Below are 23,852 nucleotides of genomic sequence, written 5' to 3'. Positions count from 1 at the left end.
AGTCCCCACGCGCGCACACACACACATATGCATGTTTACGTTACATACATACTATGGACATTCCTTTGTTTTTGTGCAGTTAAGAAACTCAGTGAAAATACTCGTTTTTCTTCAACCAGGAACAAGATTTTTGGCCTTTTTTGTTTTGTTTTGTTTTGATTTGTTTTGTGTTTTTGGTACAAGGTTTCTTGACTATTCCTCTTCCTTTTACCACAGATGACCCCTACCCCAAAATGCCTCTGAACCCCTTTTCCAGAGAGGGGGAAACTTTGTGTGGACATTGTCAATTAGCGTCTAATGTCATTCTTGCGTTAATGTACAGGCGTGGCCACCGACAAGACAGGTTCGTTTGTGAGAGTCCTACTATTGATTACTCCAAGGCTTTTGACCACATCAACCATCTTATTTTCATCCAGAAACTGATTGATATTGGCATTGATAGACACCTCGTGCGCTGGATGGCGGCGTTTCTAGTTGACAGAGTGCAACGCATCAAGTTGGGTCTGGTATTGTCTGGTTTTGTTCCCCAAACGGTGGCGTCCCGCGGGGGACTCTGTCAGGACCTAAAGACTTTTTGGTGCAGTTTAACGACGTGGCCATGCCCTGCCCGATCTACAAATATGTGGATGGTAGTACCGTCTTTGAGATTTGCAAGAAAGGCTCGGCATCAAAATTGCAGGAGTCGGCCAACATAACTTACCAGTGGTCAAGAGAGAATAGCCTGATGGTTAATGCCAAGAAGACTCAGGAACTGCTTATCCATGAGTCCTGTAAGGACAGGGCTCATGCCGATACCTTGCCAAATATTGTTATTGATGGTAGATCAGTTGAAAGAGTTAGTGAAGCTAAAGTACTTGGTGTAATTTTATCATCGGATTTGACATGGAACGCTCACATTGATTACATTGTGACCAAGGCCAGTAAGCGGTTGTACGTGCTGTATCAACTAAAACGTGCTGGTGTAGGCCAAAGAGACCTACTTACCATTTACCTGTCAGTCATAAGACTAGTTTTGGAATATGCTTGTCAGGTTTGTCATAGTAGCCTACCAAATTATTTGTCCAATAAAATTGAAATGGTTCAGAAAAGTGCTCTTAAGTCTATCTACCCAGGTCAAAGTTACGAGTCTATTCTCCTGAGGTTGAAACTCCAATCCCTGCACGCGAGGCGCATCAAATTATGTATGTCGTATTTTAACAAACTCAAAGAGGATAGTCATAAGTTACACCATCTTCTCCCGCCTCAGCGTCACATTAAACTATTCTCTGAGGTCTGCTATTAATTCCCGCTCCGACAAACACAGACAAACAGGTATAAGATGTCTTTCATACCATGGTGTTTATTTAATCAGTAGGATGCAAGGGCCAGTGTGTTACCACAGTTTGTATACCAAGTATTACACTCCAGGAGGGAGTCGGGGCAGGGCTGATTGGTTGTGTGTGACATCGTTTTGACTAATATTAGGCGTGGCGGTGTCTCATGTGGCTGTCTAGAGCCGTTTTGACTATTTTTTAATGTAGTAATATGTTTTTGAGGGTATTTTTTCATGTAAATATTGGTTTTATTGACAATATTTAACATTTTGACAGTTTTGTGTGTCCCGTCAGATTTGAATTTTAATGTTTGATAATTTTGATTTTGTTTATAGTTTGTGTTGCTGTTTTTAAAAGGACTTTTGATATATGTTGTTTATATAATATTACAATATAAATTGTAATGGATTCAACCTTTCTTAAATGGATGCCAATAAATAAATTGAGCTATCCTGTCCTGTCCTATCCTATGGGCCTCGAGCTGCACCAAGAGAGGGTGCTATTTTTTCAGCCATGGCGGCTCCATTGATTGGAACTAACTTCGCTGTTTTACGAACGACTAGGAAATGCACGCGTCAAGGTCGCATCGCTACCAGCAAAAATCACTCCCAACCAACGCGGCTCTTTTCAACTGATGAGGACGCTTCTGATCGGGGCGGATAGGCCAATCGGGCCTGCCGATGTGTTGCCATCATTTCAACTCCGTCTATTTTCATAAATATCGGTCATAGCCTCTTCGCAAAACGCCCATCTTGAAATGACCCTTAGACTCAGTATTCTCAAAAAAGTGCAATAAATGCACGGGACAACACGCACGAAAGCGTGAACCGTATGAAGTTATCTAACAAAATTCTGCCTCTGAAAATTGCAACGGCAAAGATGGATGCCTTCACGCCAACGCCAAGCTTTAACAATATTTCGTCACTGAAAAATCTGTTTGAAACTCAATTGGTACGCTTGTAAAGGCGGAACAGCCGTGACACTTGGGGCGGCATCTGTACCAGGCTCAAGGAGCGATGAGAAGGTCAGGAAAAGCCGTGTCTTGCATCCCATGCATCAGACAACCCGAGGCTGGTAATAAACGAGACTTTTAAAATGCCATCTACAAAGCATGCCGGTAATACATTTATCGCATGTCACACGGGTTTCCACGTTCACAATCGTTTTCGCCCAGGATCCCACTTAAATATGCTGAATCTGCTTCCCAATTCCTGTACCTATTATAATAAATTACCGGCAAGCTTCAAATATGGCATTTTGTTTTAAACAGAGTTGGATAATCGAATCGGGTGCCTCGGTTTATAGGATTAATGACAAGAACTGTAGCAGCCAGTCGTTTTAATGGGGCTGGTAGTCGGCAAGGACAGTTTTATTCTTGTAAATGACTTGAACATCAACAGAAACAACGGCATCCAAGAGGGCCACAAAAAGTGGCGTATTATACCTAGGCAAGTCATAGCAACGTTAAACAGCATAGTCTACGACATCTGAACACGTAGAGTGGAAGTCGACGACCAGAATTAGAGGCTATAACTGCAGCGGCACAACGCTCGTAGACACGAGGTGCGCGCGCGTTACACGCCTCGTCGACCAATAGGGTATCGTGATTTGCCAAGGCACGCGCGCGTGAAGTTGAAGTACGCGAGTGCAGTGCCGCCGCAACGTTGGGCTCAAATAGGATTATTCTATATGAAACTCAGAATGCATAATTCTACTGTCATTTTCTTAAACTCCAAGCTGCTCACAGTTGCCCTATCTTTGTAAATAAGTAAAAAGATATAATTATTCTGTCATTATTATTACAAGCCTGTGATGAAAAACAAAAATATCTATCAGTGTAATTAAATTCTATGATGATCATGAGGTTATACTATGCCTGTTACATATATATAAATATAACGTTTATTATAGAATAATTAGATATACTTGAAAAGCTGTCACGCGTACAAGGAATCACCATTTTTTGGTTTTAAATAGAATAAAATTGGAATAACTACTTACATCACGGGTTTTTCGTTATATAAAAATAGAATAATCTGACCTGATCCCTTAAGTGTAACGTCAAAGTTCACTTAAATATCAATTACATTCAGAGCACTTATCCTCACAGAACTTGCCCAATTCGAAAGAGGGCAACTAACAAGGGTTTTCAGCTTTTACCTGAAAGACGCAGCCTACAAGCCCTATTAACCATGGGGTAAGCTTCTCGTCCCAGTTACGTGTACGACACACTTATCGGCTTGTAGTTGGACTGGGTGTACACATTCTTTTGTCTGCTGTAGTATTCCCGCCTGCTCAAACGGGGAGGGGGGCATATTCCCTTATCTGTGGGATGAACTAAGAGGCGTGCCACACCCCAGGGTTCAAAAGTAGCAATAGACCGATCCATCAAGCCCCGCCCCGTTGTGATCTGACAAATCGCAGCCCTGATTAATGTCCGACATGCGTGCACCATAGTCCGACATGCGTGCAGAAAAGTCCGACACGCGTGCATGCGTGTATGATACGCACGGCTGAAACACGTAGTGTGATTCTGGAGAAGAGCACGTGCTAAGTGCCCACGTGTGCAGTGCTTACTGGTGCGGTCAATTAAATACAAAGATATGATAAAAAAACAAATAATTTCAAATGCATTTCACCTGCAGACATGGCTATAGGATGCAAAGTTCGTAATCGCAAGCAATACTTAGCCTGTGCGATTACAGTCTCAAAACACCTAAGAAAAGAATGACTTCAAGAAAACTATCAACGACGATACTGGAACCGTATAGGTACTAGATACGGTAGCAAGGCAAGGCAACCCTATACATCTCTATAGCATGGTTTTCCAAAAATAAAATCACCATCTTTTTAAACTGCATAGCATTTGACACTTGATTAAGAAGATAATTGCAAACATTTGTACATTAACTCACAACATCAATTCTATATTACAAACAGGCAGTAAAAATTAAATAGCATAATTATATTTGAAAATAACAGTAGGCACACATTATTCCGGGTATAAAAACTGCACTCTTGTGAAAATCAGTTAATATATTTTAATACTGTGTATTGTGAAAACCAGCAATTTGCATGATAATTAAAACAATGCCACATTATGTTGATAAGCCTGACATGATTTAATTTCATGCCCGTTTTGCAACTACTTTCCTGAAATTCTTTATTATTTCCTACATTGCACAAAAGCAATTATGGCACTAACTGAGCCGGGAAATCTGGCCCGCTTCGGGATTTTCTTCAATATCTTCGCAGTTTTGAGTTCCTTCTTTCCGTGCGCCGACGTCATCAACTTCAAAAGACCATAACATCACAACCCTTTGCAATCTTGAATCGAAACTTCACATTTCTACTGATGAGTGCTTTTTTGATGCCATTTAAGTTTCTAAGCGATGAGCTATATAAAATTAACAGAGCTGTTTGAGAGTTAACGATGATCAAACTTCAAAGCTTTTTTTCATCCAATAATCTTGCTCTTATAAGAATTCAATACGGCATTCACAATTCCGCGCCTCCAAGAGTTTGCAACGCGTTGGCCAATCACAATGCGCGAAATCTGTCGACCCAATGTGCGTTCGAAAATGGTCGGGCCAAATTTCGCGCGTTGCAAACTCTTGAAGGCGCCCTATTGTGAATCACCCGTATTATCCTCATTCCACATATTATATCAGCCGGCAAAGAAAAATATGGGCTTGTTTTATCAAAAGTCTGGTTCCACAATAACAATTAAACAAAAGTGTTGCAGAGGAGTGAACTTTAAGAGACAGTTAATAAGAAATTCATTAAAAGGACTGAGAGCTGAATTTCCCTTAAAAACTATCTGTTGCTGAAATAGCATTTAAAAATGTCAAGATTGCCTTTACTTACGATAAAAACTGTATTCTTGCTAGTTGGATTACAGAAAGAAAATCAGAACGGTATAAATATGCATTTCGCACACTTCAGCACTTTTTAAGTAAGCCATTGTGAACAAATTATCAAAATGGTGGTAAATAAATGCTGTTTAAGAATAGCTTCCGTGCGAATAAAGCTGGTCACTGTGACAATTAAGCCTCGCTTTAAAATTTTACATTGTTTTGCACTGACGCAAACACGCGTGCGTTTCCTTATAAACTTGTTCATTAATTCTTCACAGTTTCTAATTTCTAGCTATTGAAACTGAGGACGCGACGATAAAATGTGAAAAACATTCAAAGTTTAAGGAATTGCAATTCTCCCCCTGTCGCCAATAGTTTGTCTTTTTAATATAGATTCTGTGGGCAACTGGCAAAAATGTCCACTTTTGTTTTAACCTTAAGAGCCTATAGCGGGGGAATCTGCAGCCCCCTTAATTTTTCTTCTCTGTGGTCCTATCGCCCTAGCGCAATTCTTTAGGAGTTGAGCCTTCAGGAGTTTTTGGAGTACCTCTTCGCGGTCATTTTGAAACCAATTTTGTGAAAATTTGACAAATCGTTCTTGCTCAGCATGCATTTTTCCTAGACAGGTCAGCCAATTTTTTTTTTCTACTGCAGTGCTCAACGCGGCCTGGCACGCAAGTAGCTATAAAAACTGCATATCTGACGGAGCTCAAACTTCACAGTTGTAATGATAAGGAGTGTTTTTATATGCTTTGCCAAGTAAAAACAAATCAAGCAAGGCACAGCTGAGTGGGGGGGGTTGGAATCCCCGGCTGTGAGATGGTTCAAAATAACTTGAACATGGCCCTATATCAAAACATTGATTGCGAATGCGACTCTGGGAATGTTGAACTGAAAACTCAAAGCTACTTCATGGACACATAACTGTAATTTCGTGGTATCTGTGGTTATGTGCTTCCCCCCCGTGTCCTAGAAGAGATATAGCTGCCAATGCAGTCACAGTTTGGACAGCAAGGGGCCATGGGAAATGTGATGCTGATTGACACAGATCTTCCATACGGAGCACTAACATTAACACTTTTTATTCTCTTGATAGGCCTACTTCCTACATTTGATCATCTTATCACACAATTCGTGACATAAAACCAACCGTGGTTAACAATTTCACTTGCCTAAAAATGCATGGCTACTTTTTCACAAAATACTGTCATCAGTGGAAATTACATTTGACCCGTGTATTCTAGTTTCTGATTGGTTTGTCTGCCACCACGTGATCAATTCCTAACCAATCAAAACAGCTCAATCGTCTGAGGTATTCAGGAAGTACACATTAACACTTTGATGCGTCCCGTAAATAAACGAAGTACCAATCTGAAGTTCTTTTTCTGGGCTCCTTCCAAGAAGCAAAAATTTCTCCTCATTATTGCATATACTTGTTATAATACTTAGTCCGTCATCACGAGACCTCACCTCCACGTTTGACATACCACCTCTGTTTGAGCACGATCAAGCACCTTCGAATTTTACTGTCTTTCTTTGTCATTCTTTTTTTCTGTGACTTCTAACGGTCGTCTCCTTGCATGGCCTTTTCGTACCTTGTGATTCCATGGCGTAAACAAAAGGAAAGGCAAGATACTTTAATTATCCTGGGATTGTTGTAACTATTCATGTTGTTGCTGAAAACACACACCAAAAAAACTCCCGGTCACCTGGAGTATTCTTTCATAAAACCTGCTCAGCGACTAAAGTTTGGTTCGAGAAGTAACATCTTGTGTGCGCGTGCAGATCGGACACTGGCAGGAACGGTCCCGGTTTTTCTTAGTAACAACACTGTTATGGAAATACAAATATGGATTCATTTTTATAAAACTGGTTTTCAGGAATGTATCCAATCTTGTGGGATTACCAAATACTTTGAAGAGTTTCATCTCAAAATCAATAAAATGGATACATGCATATTGCATCAATGGATGATTATTTGGTCTTCAAAACAATAAGGAAATTTGATCAATGTACATTAACCCTAACCCTCCTGAATCCTTCACCTGTTGGAGGATTGAGGAGGGTTAGGGTTAATCATATCTCTGAAAATACATGTACATATCGGAATTCAACAGACAAGGTGTCAATTAGCAGATATTTCAATGAATTATACCGGTCACCTTGACTCATATTTTTCAAGACCAGTGGATATAGAATTTTGGGATGAAACTCTTTACTTGATAATGCCTTCAGACTGGTGAAAGATGATGAAAAGATGGGTGTCAGCCTACTTCATGAAAATCAAACTATCAAATAACTGCTCACAAAATGCTACCTATCAGGTAACTTTGTGTAGCAATAGACTAGCCCCCGTCATTTCAACCTAGATGCTGTCTGACTTTAAACTTCAACACGAGAAAGCAGAAAATCCTCACGACGACGAAAAAGCCAAACATGATCAGGAAGTGCCAGTAGACCCTGGACTCTTCGCCGATGTCCAGGGCTTCCAGGACCTCCCGACTGGTCCGGAACATGCAGGTGGTGTTCGCCGGGCAGCCCAGCTCGCCGCGGTCCATGCCGTAGACGATCAGCATCGTCCCCTCGAAGCTGTAGCGGACATAGGAGATGTAGGAGATCCACTGCAGGTAGGAAGGGATGGTGTCAAAGGTGACGAAGTACCCTGAGAAGAGCAAGATGGGGATGCTGGAGATGGGCCCGGCAAAGACAGCCACCTGAAACACAAGAGAGGGAGACCCTGCACTTTTAGGGCAAAGACAGTGTCACTTTGGAGTTACCCCACAGACAGATTCGATCCTGGCCCTTGTGACATTCCTGGCCATGCAAAGCACACGACTTTAAGCTAACGGTTTCATGGAGACCATAATTTAACAAGGCAAAAGGCACCCTTGCCTTGGACAGCAAGAATACTCAACGTAGTGACACAAGAATGGAAATTTCTTTGCGTCTGCAACCGCACATAAACGCAACCACACCAAGCACTTCCATTATAAAACAGTGCTTATGGTTAGTAAAATGTTTGTCTTTTTCCAAGATGGGGGATGCCAGATAAACTTAAAAGCCAGCAAAAGAGAAAGGATGTAGCTTTATTTGGGTTTTCTTTCTCACCTGTAAAGACGTAGACCCTGCTCCAATCAGCAGCCCCAATGATTGCGAGCATAACGATGTCATGGTTGCCATGGCAATGAAGAGGATAAATCGGCCTGCCTCGGGGGGTTGGTCGGTCATCCAGTAGACTATCGTACAGTAGAAAATTGGTAACACAAACTGCAAGAATAAGAAGTTGTGAAGAACTAAAAAAAGAAGGTACAACATTTCAAATTAATCCAGATGAATTATCCTGAATGACTGATATTCCATACTGAACATTATCCACTGAAAACAATATGATCCTGTTCAAAATTGAGATCACTGCATCTGGGCCACAATTTTACAATTGGCTCTCACGAACTGAATCAACAAATGATAGTCTGATAGTAACCACGTGCATATGTCATGTCAACGCTCGCTTGCACTTCTAATGGCGATTTTCAAAGAATGCATTCTGCAGACGCGTTTCTGGCTTCCTTTCATTGTTTTCAGCAAAACGACGGCTTGCCAGGAGTAATGACGTAGTTTAGTCCCGTAACCGTCCATGAACTATGTACGCTTTTCAAAAATGATTTCACTGGTTACTTTTTGGATCTAGCTACAAATGATGGACTGAACCTTTAAAGCAAACCTATTTTCCTGCTCATGCTAATCCATGGGCATCAATCACTGCGGCTGGGGGGGACATGTTCCCACCCCCCACTCTCCAAAGTGGGAGATATCATATCATTTACCCCGCCCATTTTCTTCTGGACCCTTAGTGAAATAAGTAAGCCTACGTTTGATTCATATTCCAGATTACTTAGAGCTGTTTATGCCAAATATCTTTCCTCTTATGGGTGAAAAAGTGGGAATTGATTAACAAAATGGTTCCCAACTTGCATAAAATTCTCACAGTAAAATTGATTTCAATTATGAAATAAATCTTGCAAAAGCCTTAACTTTAATCAGAAATTGCCTCAGATGACACCGCAGAGCATCCTGACCCCAAGGTTTTCTACCACCACGCCTTTTAGTAGGTCATCATGCTTTGCACCCTCATTAGTTAATATATGTCCCCTCCACCTCCGAAAAAGCGATTGACGCCCAGGTGAGCAAGGCAAAAGCAATGCATCAATGTGAAAAGGAGGTACAGCCAACCTACCTGGAATGGCATATCTGCAATGGTCTTGGCCAAGTAATATGCCTTGATGCTGTACCAGTAGTTGAGGTTTTCCCGGACGAAGACGCCCATCTCTAGTGGGACTGGAGAACACCGATAAATCAATTTATCAAACAAACGGAGTAAGTAAAAATAGGCAGACAGAACGGATGGGACTATCAGTGTGCATAATTCTGCTTTCAACATGAGGGTGTTGCAAAAATAGAATGTCCTGTTTAGATTAGATTATTATTACAAGATCCAAAAATTACTGTGTCAAGACAATGGTGAGACAATTCATCGATGATCTCATGAAGTGACAAAAATCTCCTTGGCACAAGGGCAAAAAAGAGACTGAACACAGCTCCCGTCGAGTCAAGATGCGACTGTGCGCATGCGCGTGATTGAACATGAACACCTTGGCGTAAGTTGAATGTAACAAAATGTAACGATATTTTTCTTGATGCGCATAATCTCACGGGCGACAAAAACTGTGTATAACGTAGTAGGGGAAAAAGTAAAAGGTTAAAAGTCTTATGACGTGTAAACAACTTTTGTGGATGGGGCTTTTTATCAGCTAGGAGGCACATCAAAAGAACAAAAGATGATTTTGATGCAGATGAGGGCCCTCCTGCTTGCCAAGGGCTGGCACCCCCCCTCCCCACTTAGATGGGCCTTACAGTGAGTGTACCGAGGGGTATGGTTGCAGTGGTGTAGCTAGGATTTTACTTGTGGGCGGGCACAAAGGGGGCACAAGCATCTCGGAGGGCACCAGCTTTCAGAGGTGTGGTTTTTTGGGAGCAGGTTTTTGTTAGCCTTGTTCAATATCCATTCATCTGTTTTTTTCAGTGGGGGGGGGGCACCTGGGGGGCACCAGGAATTTGGGGGGGAACGTGCCCCCCAGGTCCCCCCCTACGCCACTGGGTGTTGGCTCTGAGAACTGTGATGATAAAAAAAACAAGTCTCGCCACCAACTTAAAAGGAGACCTTTTCCCCCCCTGGCTCATTTCAGCAGCAGTGTCTTCCTAACAGACACTGCTTCCATGGTGTACCCACAAGCATGCCTCTCGGTACTCTGCTGTGCAAACTCAAGACTTCCAATAAAAGACCTCCCACCCTCTGCAGAGTGCAGATTACATCGGGCATAATCATTTTTCTCTCATCGCTTACATGAAAGAACTGTTGGCATGAGTGCCGTGAACATTAGGAAAAGGATTGACAAGAAGAGGAAGCCTGTGTTGTTGAAGGCCTTGCTGCCGTCGTTCCCGATCTCAAGGTAGAGAAGCCCGATCAAGAGACCGCAGGCGATGTGGGAGAAGATGCGTATATGGGTCAATAACTGCGGCAAGACACAGAAAAAAAAGTTGCGTCCTTCAGGGTTGTTTCAAAATGCAGTTAAATGACTTCAGACTTGGCCAAGGGCCAACATGTGGGCGTGTGGACTCAAAATGGGGGCTGAGGGGCAAGAGGAGGGGGAAACCTGCCCTCCCTGGAAACACACAAGAAAGAAAAGTGAAGGAAATGGAGGAAGAAAGGTATAACAGCAGATGAAGATCACGAAGTTGCTTAAAACTACCCAAAAAATTGGACTCCTTCATTGCGGAGTGCTTTAATGAGTTCTTCCCCCTCTGATAAACATTTCAGTGGTGCCAGCGGTAGCATTTTTGGGCTTTTACAAGCAACCAGTTCTACTTAAAGTGATAACTGGTGGGAATAAATTTTATTCAATTTATGATACAATGTTACATTAAAAAACTTTAATACTTTTTGTGCCTTTTCTGTGTGATTTCACCTGGTCTCTTATAATTGTAAGGAACGCTCTCTTGAAGAGGACACTGAACTGCGTCAGAAAGCTGGTGGCAAAATGTCCCCCGTCGAGGTCAAGGTCATCGCAAGTCTGTTTGAGGGTAAAAAAAAGCTCAGAGGTTGACCCGCTGTAACAATGAACTGTTTCCATAAAACTTGATTTTCAATTTTACTGCGACTGATAGACTAAAACCAACGGATTGCAAAATACAGAGAAAATTAACTCATTGGTTGCACCATGAAGTGACATATTGGGTGTACAAAGTACATGGACGGTATGCCACTTTGTGGGGCACCAAAGCAACCCTATTCGTCACTTTGTGGTGAAACCGAGGAACTAAAGGACGAATGGAATTTTAATGTCTCCTGCACAAGAAATGAACTTGGCACTACATATGTGCACATGTTCTTCAGGGGTATACATCTTAAAACTGTTTCAAATACCATGAGAAGACATGTTTTCACTAAACCAATGTTTTGAAAGGTTGAAAGCATGTTTGCATGGGTGCAAATTCAATCAGAAATGGGGTCTAAGTCTGTCTTTTTGGAGTAAAAATTGAACAGAAGCACAAATATCCAGAATATTTCAAGCAAGAAACCCCTATAAACAGAGTAATAACCAGGCGCGATTCTACAGGAGGGGGGCTCTGGCCTCCCTAAAAAATGCCAAAAATGGAAAATAAAATAAAACAGAGCAGTAGCAAAAGTTAACAGGTGACGTCACATGCAAAGGGTCTAGCCACCCCCAAAAGAAATTGGCTCTAGAAACTCTCCTGGTCTTAACCAAGTCAATATTTTCCAAGTCAAGTCCCAGTCAACTGTTTACAAGTCAAGTCAACATCAAGTCATTCACAGATCAAATCTCAAGTCCATTTTATCAAAGTCAGGTCCAAAGTTAAAGTTTCATGCTTCAAGTCTAAAGCAAAATTTCTTTCCAAGTCGAATCCTAAGTCCAATTTTCAAATAGTTAGGTCCCAAGTTAAGTCAAGTCCTGAGTAAAACAAAAAGCGACTTGAGTCACTGACACTGCAGATGCGTACGAGCGCGCTCATGGGATCAAAACAACTCTGTACCCTCACCACGACTGAATGCGTTGAGACACCATTCGCCTCTTTAAAGATGGCTTTGGTTGTTACCCTGTTGGATTGCGGAGCATTGGAAGGCGTGTGACCATTTGTGATACTGCCCTCGCCCTTTGACGCGGTGAAGGTGGCCATGCCAATGCCTGCTGTCGTCACTGATGCGGCATCGCCATTGGAGTGAGCATGGCCTGTCAGGCTGTTGCTGCTGTTGAGGCTATTGGAGCTGGTGCTGTGCAGTGGGGGCTCTAGATTCAGGAACTCCTCACATTTACCATCGGTTACCAGCTTAGACAGGTCGCCAATCATGTTGCCATACTCTCCAGATGCTATCTCAATAACTATCATTTAACCAATCATAAAGCAGAGGATCTAGTCAGTTTCCTTATACAGTTTAATTTCAAAGAAGATGCATCCTTTTGAGTGATTCCTGTTCACCATTTCCCAAGTTGCATTGTGGCATGATTCCTGGCTTTATAGTGTTTGGAATTTTATGACTTCCGACTATCACCCACAAAGATTTCAACAAATGGGAAGAACCAGCAAAATAGGGCTGGGTAGCTCGGTTGGCAGAGTGTCAACATGGTCTCTGGAGATTGCAGATCCGAATCCCACCCCAGGGCAATTTCTTTGCTCATCTTTATAATCAATGATCATCAAACAAGATAAAACATGGCTGCATTAGAAAAAAAGACTTTTTATGGTGAATGATAACATTCAAATAATGAGTGTTGTAATCGAGATAACTGCAGACCACACACAAGACCTGTCACTGGTAAGCTGGTGGTAAGAGGGAGGACATTGACAAAAGAATTCTGGCTGGAGGTGATGTGTTGGTCTCATGTTGGGTGCTGCAGGGTTAAGCGACCATCTTTAGAGAGGACACAGCAAGCCCTTCTCCAGGTTATGCTGCAATTCGCATAGTCTGAATTACAGGGATGAGATTGACCAATGATGCAAATAGCTGAAAACAGCTGAAAAAAGGCATCAAGAAGCTGAACCGTGAAAATCTCCTTTACTTTTGTACACAGCCAGTGAGGAACAAAAAGCTGAAATCCAAAACCCCCCCAAAAAATCAGCTGAAAAGCTGAGAAATCTCACCCCTGGAATTAGTGCATTTTGTTGCTAGAGTTGTATCTCTAAACTCCAGCAGATGATTTCACGAATCTTTACGTAGTAGCGTAATATCACTTGTGCCACATTTTGTTACGTGCATTGCACAAGTCACAAGTGATTTCATGAAACTTACGCATTGGGTAAGGCCACAACTTGCACAACAAATTATGCCGCTGTGTCACTTACATTGCATTTTAATCCGTATGTTGTGCAACAAGTCACTGTTGAGGAGCGATTTTACAAAAACACACTGCTTAAGTCCCTGCCTTGCACAACAAATTATGGCGTTACTTAAACAATCATTATAGACGTCATTAATTGCGCCAAACAAAGTTAAACTGAATGATTTGACTGGCTTAATGTGTTCATTTAAGGCTCATCGTTGCTGAACTTAACCTTATAAGAAAAAGGTAAAAACTTTGTTTCAGAAGTAATGAAAAACTTGTTTGGCTGTGAGAGAACTTTGAGATTTTCTGTCCAGTTACAATGAAGATTTGACGGAAACGTTTTTGAAATTGCGGGCGGAGGTAATTCAATGACTGTTTGAAGAGTGCTGTAATATTGCAAAGGTTCAGTCGTCGCCCACAAAGTTTTATTAAATTTAATTCATGGGCAACGGTAAGGCTTACACATGGTTTAAAGTAAGGGAAAGTTTTGGGAAATCGGCTGCAGGTGTTACAAGTGTTCTGCAGAGAATGCTCTTTAAGGGTCATGCACATCTTCATTCGTTTCTTCGTTTTGCCAAAACGTTCCAACAATGAAGAGCAAAGCCTCATTATTTTCAGCACTCCGGTGAAGTAGCACTGTATAGCTACTAATCAATACATGTATTTCAAACTGGGACCACCGAAAATGTAGAACTGAAACTGTAGATTTTCTTCTGTTTACCATAGTCTGCAGGATTGTGGTACGGCGGGCACACTAGGCCTTGAGCTTTGAGGTAGGGTACTAGACCTTGCATACTCCCTCGGTAGATACACTGTCCCTCACCAAGCACGTACAGCTAAAAAAAAAAAAGAAAAATCAGATTCCAAAAGGAGTAAAAAAATTACACTTTTTCACTTTTCACTCAGTGTTCATCCTTTCTTCAATCCCTGTTCATTACAATTAGTTTTACTCTTCAAAGAAGTTCAATGGGATGCACTGTAAGCCAACAAACAAGAGACCTTGGACTTTATTCCGATGGCATTGCAGCAAATATGGCCATGACATATATCATCATCAGGAAACACTGCATCCACCGGTGTCCTGCTTTATCCTAGCTCTTCCAATTTCACAGCAGCTCGGGGGGGGGAGAGCTGACACTTTTTCAAGGTACCTATTTTCGAAATTATTGGTTGGAGCCTTTTCGTTGATTGTCAGTGTGTTATCGGAAGTCAAAACTTCCACATTACAGATCAATTTCTACATAACCAACAGTTGGTGCTCAAACATGTTCCTGACTGACGACTTGTGGAAAACCAGCAAATGACTGATCCAGTAAGCCACGCCCACTATGAAATGCCACACTAGGGCTGAATAGCTCAGGTGGTAGAGCACTGGCACGGTGTTCCAGAGGTCGCAGGTTCAAATCCTGCTCCTATCAATTTCTTTGTTCATCTTTATAATCATTTATAAGCACCTAGTCAGTTTCCCTATATAGTTTCTTTCACAACAATGAGAGTGGCAGAAAGTAGCTGGCTTCCTTCCAACACTCTTATGGCTGAATTGGGAACCAGCGCATAACTTTAATATGTAAGTAGTACAGTGTAGTTCAGAATGGCCAACAAGCTATCGAGACTCTTTCACGTGGAGTTCAGTGACTGTATCAGAACTCGATCTCTGGTGTGGAGACTTTCATATCTACGAAGTCTGATGCCAAACCACAACAAAAGGCGACACGTGAGTGCATGCCCGAGACTTACTTGGTCAAACATTTCGAACAGCCTGGCACTGGGCTGGTGGATTGTACAGATGACCGTCCGGCCACCCCGGGCCAACGATTTCAGGAGGGACAGACACTGGAAACTTGAGGAACTGTCAAGACCACTAGAGAGTGGGGGGAAAAGGCAATGAAGACATGAGTCACAATTAAGTAACAGATCAACTGGTGACACATACGGTAAACTCTGATAAGATATAAAAAATTGTGGGCCTGAGAGTACACTATGATTTTTGAAATCGATTATAAGGTACACTTAATCTGTAAAACATTCAAAGGTGCCGGTCTAAGGTGGAAAATGAAAACTTAACTTTGTGTTGAAATACACAACACATATTTTGTGTTGAAATAGGATTATGCCTTCCTATTTTAGTAACAGTTTGATTAATCAAACAGTAATTGTTTTACTCTGATTTTTACATAAAGCTTCATCGACAAGGAGTCCAATAATTTAGTTGTACCTTTTTGTTCACTTTTTAGAAAAGGTTTCTGGCTTGGAAGTTAGCACCAGGGTCAGAAAAACTGGCCTTTAAATATGATTTTGCCACCTTTTACAAACTTAAAGAGATCTGAGTCTTGTCAGACATAGAGAATATTGTGGGCGGCATTTCATCAAGCACGTTCAACGTACTAGATCTCAATTCACCCCTTATTTCCTAACAAAGCTCCCACACACTGCCATGCAAAAATAAAATGGTTTTAATTTTTCTTTTGCTACCTTGTTGGTTCATCAAAGAACAGCACCGGGGGATTGTTGACCAGTTCCAAGGCGATGGCCAGCCGTTTGACCTGACCTCCTGACAGCTTCGAGACCCTGGTGTGGACACTCTCCATCAGACCCAGTAGGCTTAGAATCTCCTCCACCTGGGAGTGGAAAGAAGTGCAGATTCTGTAAGACTTGATCATGCTCAATTACTTCCCTTTGACCAATGAAGGAGCAATGATCTTATGCTCCATAACCGCTCATCCTTTTGGTTCATGAACTCAAAGACACAAACTACACACAGACGCGTGGTCAACAACATTGGTTATGCAAACACAGTAACACTGATGACTTTTACACAAACATGCAACCATGAAGCAGGTATATATTTTTTGTAACAGAGAAATACACTTTGAATTGGTTTACACAAATTGACTCCCTCCAGAAAATAAGGAAGTCGAACCTATTAATTTGGGAAATTTAGGAAAAAGTTTCATTTATGGAAACAAAAATATACTGAATGTGCACAGCTGTACTCGGTTACAGTCCCTGAAAACCCCCAATACCCGAGTCTGTTAAATTTTGAGCAAGAGGAGTGTATACGTACATCAATGCCACCAAGTGTCACTTTGTAGTGTTTGTGATGACAGGTGAAACAAGCAAACTGTTTCCTGCACGGTCTACTCCACATGATAGGGTACCGGCTCAATCAGTGAGTGGCATTAAACGCCATTAATTGAGTGGTAACTCACTTGTGGACAACATACTTGTGCGACACGCTGACTCAACCAATGAGACTTGCCAAAATGCTCAAGTTTAAGGATGAACGTGTGAGCACGGTGTCACCGCTCTGACAAAGCCTGCATGGATTAGTCCATGTACATGACCTTCAAGTTGCCAAACTTTCTCAGTCTGCAAAAGCTTGTAATCTTGTCTAGATGCTTCAGCTTAATATGGGTAATATTATGTGATTACTGTGTATACAATGCAAGACATAATTCAGCAAAGGTGAAAAATGTCATTGGCATGCAAATTACATGCTATAAACTTTAAGCCAATTAGATTTCATAAAAATCTTCCAGGTCAGAACAACTTCCTTTAATATGCAGACCTCTCTCTTAACAATTATGTCATCATCTACCATTCTTTAATTCACTGACCACTTTTAATCCGAACTTAATTTGAATTGTATTAATTTCACTGCTAGTGCACCAATTTCATTGTAATTTTTGCAAACCAAAATATTTAAGGCTGCTGATTTATTTAACAGATTTTTGGTCACTATTTTCAGGACAATTAATATTGATCTGATCTGACCTTCACAGACTTACGTTGCTGAGTAATTCTTTCTTGGAGCACTGAGAAAAAGTTTATAGACTCAAACGAGCTACCCCAAATCCAAAATACAATGTTGGATTTGGTACTGTGTACAGTGTGCAACTATATATATGCTTTTGCAATGTAAGGTTGAGGTCCTGTGGCCTGTTCTTGACACTGGTTTCGTGTTCTCGCACTCGAACGGTGGGAACACGACTCAAGAACATTGCTCCCACAACAGGATCACACACCACCTCCTCGTCAGGGTTTTACATGAACACACAGAAAAACTTGTGACATTTGATTTTTCAAAACCTGCAAAAACTATCAAGATGGTTAGAAAGCTGGAGACAGTGGAAAGTTTAGCAAAATTAACATTAATAATTTTCCATAAGAGAAATGAATTTTTTTTAATGGAAAAGAAGTTAGCCCAGTTATCCAAACATTAACTCCCGAAGAATGCACAAGGATACCGCCATTTTGCATGTTGCTTGCTAGAAATAACTATTAGCGATAACCGATTGTGTGTTCCTGGCGTTTGAGCGGCCGACCCACGAATAACAAATCGAGCTGTTCGTGAACGAGAACAAGCTGCCCTAACTCAGCTAAAGATTTGAAACTCGGGGCCTAAATGTTCTTTATCTGATTTATTTGTGATTGTAAGTGATGAGGACATTTTTACGTACCTGTTCTTTGGTACTTCTCCTTTCTCTCTTTACAATGAATCCTCTGGTTTTGTCCCAGGTCTAAACAGCAGAATGTAGATTCCCTTTTAAGATACAGTACATGTACGTGTACTTTTCAAAGTTCACTTGTGGACAAGTCGTTTTCTGTAAAACGATGGGGCTGATTTACGGCTGTGAAATGAAGCTGTCCCGTTATGATTTCTTGAAATATGATGAATATGCACACTAGATTTCAATTCGCTTATGGCAAATGGTCTTATGCGAGGTTTTATGTTGCTGATTTACCACTGCGAAATGAAGCTGTCCTGTTATGGTTTCTTGAAATATGATGAGCCTACATACTGGATTTTAATTCACTTATGGAACATGGTCTTACGTGGCGTTTTACGTTGCTGATTTATGGCTGTGAAACGAAGCTGTCCTTGATGATTTCTTGACATATGATGAATCTACACACTGGACTTTGGAACATGGTCTTACGTGAAGTTTAATGTTGCTGATTTACGGCTGTGAAATGAAGCTCTCATTGATGATTTCTTGGAATATGATGAATCTACACGTTTTCAGAGCTGGTGGTGTTGACGACATGCCGCATGTGGCACAGTATGTTCTTTGTAGGACAGAGAAACTGAGATTGACAGTTGTGCAAGCCCCGTGGGTGTGTCAATAAAACATGCCATACACTGGCAGAAGGGGAGGGGGGAACCAGGGGGTCAGTGCCCCCCCAGCCACTTTTTTGACTAGAGGCACCCACCCATATTTTACGAGTCCTATAAGGCCTGCTCTTTTGATGTCACAAAAGTGTTTTTCCAACAAGTGGCTGCTAAAACTATGGTTGGCTATCATCAGGATACATGTAAGTAAGAATAAGTTAAAGAACAATTCAGTGTGAAAAATCCTGCACAGCTATCAGAAAACATGATAACAATAAATACTTGACAATACAACCCTGTTTAAAATCAGTGAGACAAATCTCCATTATGAACAAATTGGCGATAAAATTCAAAACTGACCAAAAGGGGCTATTTCTTCAAATTCTCTGGCTGTCCATACTAATCGTAGGCAAAATGAGAGTGGTCTATAATGGGATGGCTGGGGCTACAGGGATCAGCCTATCAACTGCTGATGCCAGATAGTCTGGCAACTGCTCTCCTCAACTTTGAAAATCGTTCTGCTGCCAGTGATGATGGGCTTGCCGGACCTCTGACATGAGGAACCCCAGAAAGAACCTGTCCCCCCCCCATGTTCTCTAAGTGGAGTCTTGCTCCAGTTCCCCATATACCCCCTTACACAGTAATGATGTTATTATCGTGCACACTTTTAATGCACTTTGTGTGTTCAGATTTCACGGTGAAAATAACTACCTTGAAAATGATGAAAATCGATGAGAAAAGGGCTCCCTTGGACTGGCATGAAATCCGTAAGTGATTTAAGGTTATTGCTTCATGCATCAGCATACATGCATTCCGAGTGTGTGAATACTTTAAAACTTCATAGATACAGGTTCGGCTAATTGTGGGAAAAACGAGTTTTGAACTGGACTGACCGCACAGCTGTGGCTTAGCTAGGATTTTACAAGTGGGGGGCACAATGGGGGCACGGCACCAGCCTTCAGTGGTGAGTTTTTGGGGGCAAGCTTTTGTTAGCCTTGTTCAATATCCAATCATCAAATTTTTTAGGGGGGGGAACCTGGGGGAACATCAAGAATTGTGGGGGTCACATGCCCCTCCCCCCGGCTACGCCCCTGCTGCACTGTGAGTTCAGCTACCAAATGTGTGACCCACTATGTGAAAAAGGGTATTAAGGGACACTGTGCTATTTCATGCTAAGGGCATTTTATACGGAGAGGGTGATTTTTTACTTGGTTTATTGGCTTCTATTATATCAAAACTTTCTCAATTCAAACAAGAAACCTAATAGTTGCTATGAATATTTAAGAAACTTTCTTCTTGGCTGATTTCTTTTTCCACTTCCTGTGTTTAAAGGGCTTTATCTCTGAAAGCACCTCTGTAAATGTGCATGATGTGATTATGCAAAATAATATATCTCCAGACTGGAAAATGCCACAGGGTTCAAACCTACACTAAATTAAAGCTTATAAAGTAACAAATTCAAATGTGCGTGTCATGCATTTGAAAAAAGTCCCATAATACCCATGAGCCAGTTACATTTAGTGGAGGCTCTAATTAGTATAAACACGGACTCAGATCCACAAATTATCAAGGAACCCTCAGATTTGTCTACCTCAAATTCCAAAACTGACATCAGAAGTTACGCAAAAATCACCTTGACTCGTGTGTAGTTGATTACAGAAAGAAGTCACTTGTGAAAACACAGACAATGTATGTTTTCCAAAAGAAAATGGAAATTCCAATAATTGGAGTGGATTAATCATGCAATGCAAAAACGGCACGGTAACAGGAAAGTGGTTGGATGAAATGGACCACTCTGGCTCTGTCACATAGAAAGAAAAGATTTGACTGATAGGCTGAATTACAGGCGTAAGCTTTGGCCTAGAGCTAACCTTGTTAGGACTCTCTGGAGAACACAATTTCTCAGAAACATGTATTTAGTATTTTACACATACACATTCAGAACTCGTTAATGGGGGTGACAAGAAGATTTTCCTAAAAACAGCAATTTCATCTGAAGGAATCGGTCATCCGAGGAACACTTTACCCCTAATCCCCAGGGTGTATGTAAAATCATATTGAAATCGGATTGAGGACTGTTAGGGTTAACATACATACTTCCTCAAGAAATATTCTTTTTTTATTTTAGTCTGCAATGCTCGATCGGTATGAGTCATTCAGTCAACATCCGAGGCTGTTGGCACACTGGTGCAACTGGACTACGAGTGAACTTTGCACAGACAGATGAGGAGCCCATGGTAGCGTGATGAACCTGTCAGTCCCATAACCCAATTTTGCTTGGGCTCCCGAGATCAATCTTGAGAACATCCTGTCCGCCAACAGAGTAATTGTCTGAGCCTGATTCTGTCCTCTCTTCACTTTGGCAAATTGCTTGTGCTACTTGTTCAACTACATGTAAATAATGTGTCTATCATTAGAGCTTCAACAGAACACATGGGGCACTATCGAAACATGCCGTGCTAACAAGGTATTTCCTTAAACACTAGAAATCATCATTCAGTGTCATTTCTTTTACCCTCAAAATCATTAGATTATTACTTCATAACAGAAGTTTCAACTGCATATTGATAATGTACATGTATGTATCTTTGACCTTCGGGTAATCAGAACACACATGGCTCAATCGAAACATGCCATGCTTTTTCTTAAAACACTAGAATTCACCATTCAGTGTTTTCATAATTTTCTTACCCTCAAAATCAAGAGATTATTACTTCATAACAAAAGCTTCATGTTGATAATGTATGTATATTTGAGCTTTAGGTATTCAGAACACGTCGCACATTCATGTCCTCCTAAAAATATTCCCTTGTATGCTGGAATTTGCCCATCAAGGTCATCGTGCTTCTCTTACCCTTAAATTATTAGATCATTATTTGATCGGACGCTTTGAGAGTAAAATCTGCTGTTAAGCTTCACAGCTCGATGTTAATCAAAGAAATGACAAAAAAACAAACAGATATACACTGAATAGTTCGTCTGAATCTGGGAAAACTGCTTATAGAAGGAGCTAGCTCATGGCAACTATAAAAACTATTAACTGACTTTCAGGTTTCAATGCATGATGCAAATGAGCGAGTCTGTAGGGGAAAAGGTTACAAGACTTCCCAAAAATGATACTGGGTCTGCTTCACCAGTGTAATAGTCAATCTAGAGTATTATCACTTATGGGAATAGGTGACCTTTCCTTGAGCATACTGATTCATCAATTTTCCTCCAACTTCAATGTTAAATTCTCAAGTTGGCAACAATGAATTTTAAATCATATCATTACAAATGTGTTTTAGAATATCTGGTTGATGTCTTTGATGGTTTTTTTGCACAGCCCATAAAATATTTGCAAACAGAATTTTTCATTGGTGTTTTTGTTCCATATGCTCCAACATTTAAGAAAGGCAACCCTTAACATGGAAACAACCACAATCCGTCTTGATCGGTCAGATTGTAAAAGATTTGTGACATAATAGGCCATCCAAGAATGGTAACTCTAGACTGATATTGTAAAGCACTGTGTCCAGTGCTATCGAGTGGAAATATCCTATGCCATCTGTAAGTCACAGATCTTTATTTGTCAACAACTGCATAATGTGAACACGTTAAAACTTGCCATTTCATCAGAAATGTTGACAAGTTCTGTTGCAGGAAAATGAAGCTCAAATATTAGCCAAACAGTAATATATGTTGGTCTACATATAGTACAAAACTAACAGTGCCAGCCACGTTGAGGAACACAATAAAAACCAGGTTATTAACAGAAAATGAAATGCTGAATGTAACCCCCTGTATTTGTTCCCCACGATTTCGGAAATGCTCTATAGCTAGCTCTGTGCTTGCTCTGAACAATGACCCGCTGGCGATATTCTCTGGTATGAACAGGACTGAATATTTAGTCCATAAAATCCCCTGAAAGTTGCAGTCTTAAAATTTGATGAAAACACTGAGCTCAGGCCAGGTCTGCTTTTTGATGTGTTTGTGCAGAAAGGTACATGGAAATCAAGGTTCTTATGAGAAGATGGATGTCATGGTGCGGACTTTTTTATTTGTTGTAAAGAATCATCTTTGGACAAAATTACAATATAAATCCCTACAGTAGAGTGAAAAGCTGAAGACGCCAACCAACTGGCAGAATTTTTGTTTGTTCAACATGCAAATATCAGATTAGTATCAAACAAACGGTCTTATCATCTTCCCTTAAGCAATATGAGAGCAAAAACACATAATGCTCTTATCGTCTAAACTGAAACCGGGACATCAGTGGATTCAGGGAGGGGACTATGGGGCCGAGATTCCCCTCCCCCCGGAAAAAAATGAAGAAAAATATTTTCAGGGCTACTTCCCTTCCTCCCTATCCAGATCAGCCTTGAGCAGAAGTGCCCCCTTAATGGTTGAAAAGAGCCATATTGGCTGGCAGTGTTGATTTGGTCGGTATAGCAATGCCACCGTAGTGCATGCATTTCCTCGTCTTTCATAAACTAGCGAAGTTCAGTTCCGACTAAAGGAGCCTGATTGCTAAGAAAATTGTGCCCTCTTTGGTCCAGCTCGGGGCTCTAGCATGTCAATAACCACAAAAGTTAGCCTCACCAGTGAGCAAGGCTATAAAAAGTCAAATTTGTGGTTCCACCTTCACCATCCAATTTGGTTTTGCTCATCCATGGAGAAAGTGCCATTGCTTTGATGACAAACTGAAATTGAAATTTATCCATGCCTCGCAGCTTTTATACAGTCCTAGTTTTGGTCCTCCCCTTGTGAACAATAAAAAGTAAATAAAGTAAAATGGACAACCAAAAGTGAATCAGTTTCACTTCAGGGCTTTTGGGGAATTATTTTCCATGGACATACTGTTTAAGGACAGCAGTCAGTATGGTGCATACATGTATGTGATAGTCTTAAAGCAATGTACATGTAATATGGGTGAATGGTTTTTATCAATTTTACATTTTATAGACAGCTAGGGAGAGGGCTTATTTCTGTGGTTGACAACACCAGGCCCCTTTAAAGTAAGAGAAGTTCATGGTAATGCTGGGCGCACTGGGCGAACCAATCACACTAGTCTGCCTGCGTGGCAAACATGCGACGAGCCAAAAATACGAGTGGATGAACGATCATCAACTCTGGGTAGGAACACATACAAAGTCGCTGGGCATCTGCTGCATCAGTCACTTTGCCACAG

General features: G+C 41.2%; 1 protein-coding gene across 4 annotated transcripts in view; it reads right to left on the bottom strand.

Annotated features, from left to right (window-relative positions):
• Nucleotides 1–2,649: 2,649 nt before the first annotated feature.
• The window catches only part of LOC110988353 (ATP-binding cassette subfamily G member 4-like), a 46,183-nt gene continuing 24,980 nt past the window's right edge, over nucleotides 2,650–23,852 (bottom strand). For 2 of the 4 annotated variants that reach the window (XM_087142165.1, XM_087142166.1), the window contains exons 7-16: nucleotides 18,030–18,089; nucleotides 16,042–16,187; nucleotides 15,307–15,430; nucleotides 14,291–14,405; nucleotides 12,287–12,627; nucleotides 11,194–11,298; nucleotides 10,572–10,740; nucleotides 9,405–9,505; nucleotides 8,279–8,437; nucleotides 2,650–7,884 (exon numbers count right to left, since the gene is read on the bottom strand). In XM_087142165.1, coding sequence (XP_086998291.1) covers nucleotides 7,531–7,884; nucleotides 8,279–8,437; nucleotides 9,405–9,505; nucleotides 10,572–10,740; nucleotides 11,194–11,298; nucleotides 12,287–12,627; nucleotides 14,291–14,405; nucleotides 15,307–15,430; nucleotides 16,042–16,187; nucleotides 18,030–18,089 — 1,674 coding nt within the window. In that variant the 3' untranslated portion in view covers nucleotides 2,650–7,530. The remainder of the gene's footprint in view (nucleotides 7,885–8,278; nucleotides 8,438–9,404; nucleotides 9,506–10,571; nucleotides 10,741–11,193; nucleotides 11,299–12,286; nucleotides 12,628–14,290; nucleotides 14,406–15,306; nucleotides 15,431–16,041; nucleotides 16,188–18,029; nucleotides 18,090–23,852) is intronic. The other 2 variants (XM_022251759.2, XM_022251761.2) reach the window with 1 other exon arrangement.

The sequence above is a fragment of the Acanthaster planci genome, linkage group LG10 (genome assembly GCF_054643075.1).
Source record: "Acanthaster planci isolate LZ-2023a linkage group LG10, COTS_SCS, whole genome shotgun sequence".
Classification (NCBI taxonomy): Eukaryota; Metazoa; Echinodermata; class Asteroidea; order Valvatida; family Acanthasteridae; genus Acanthaster; species Acanthaster planci.
The sequence above is the reverse complement of the archived record's forward strand: the minus strand, read 5'-3'. Positions and strand labels throughout refer to the sequence as shown.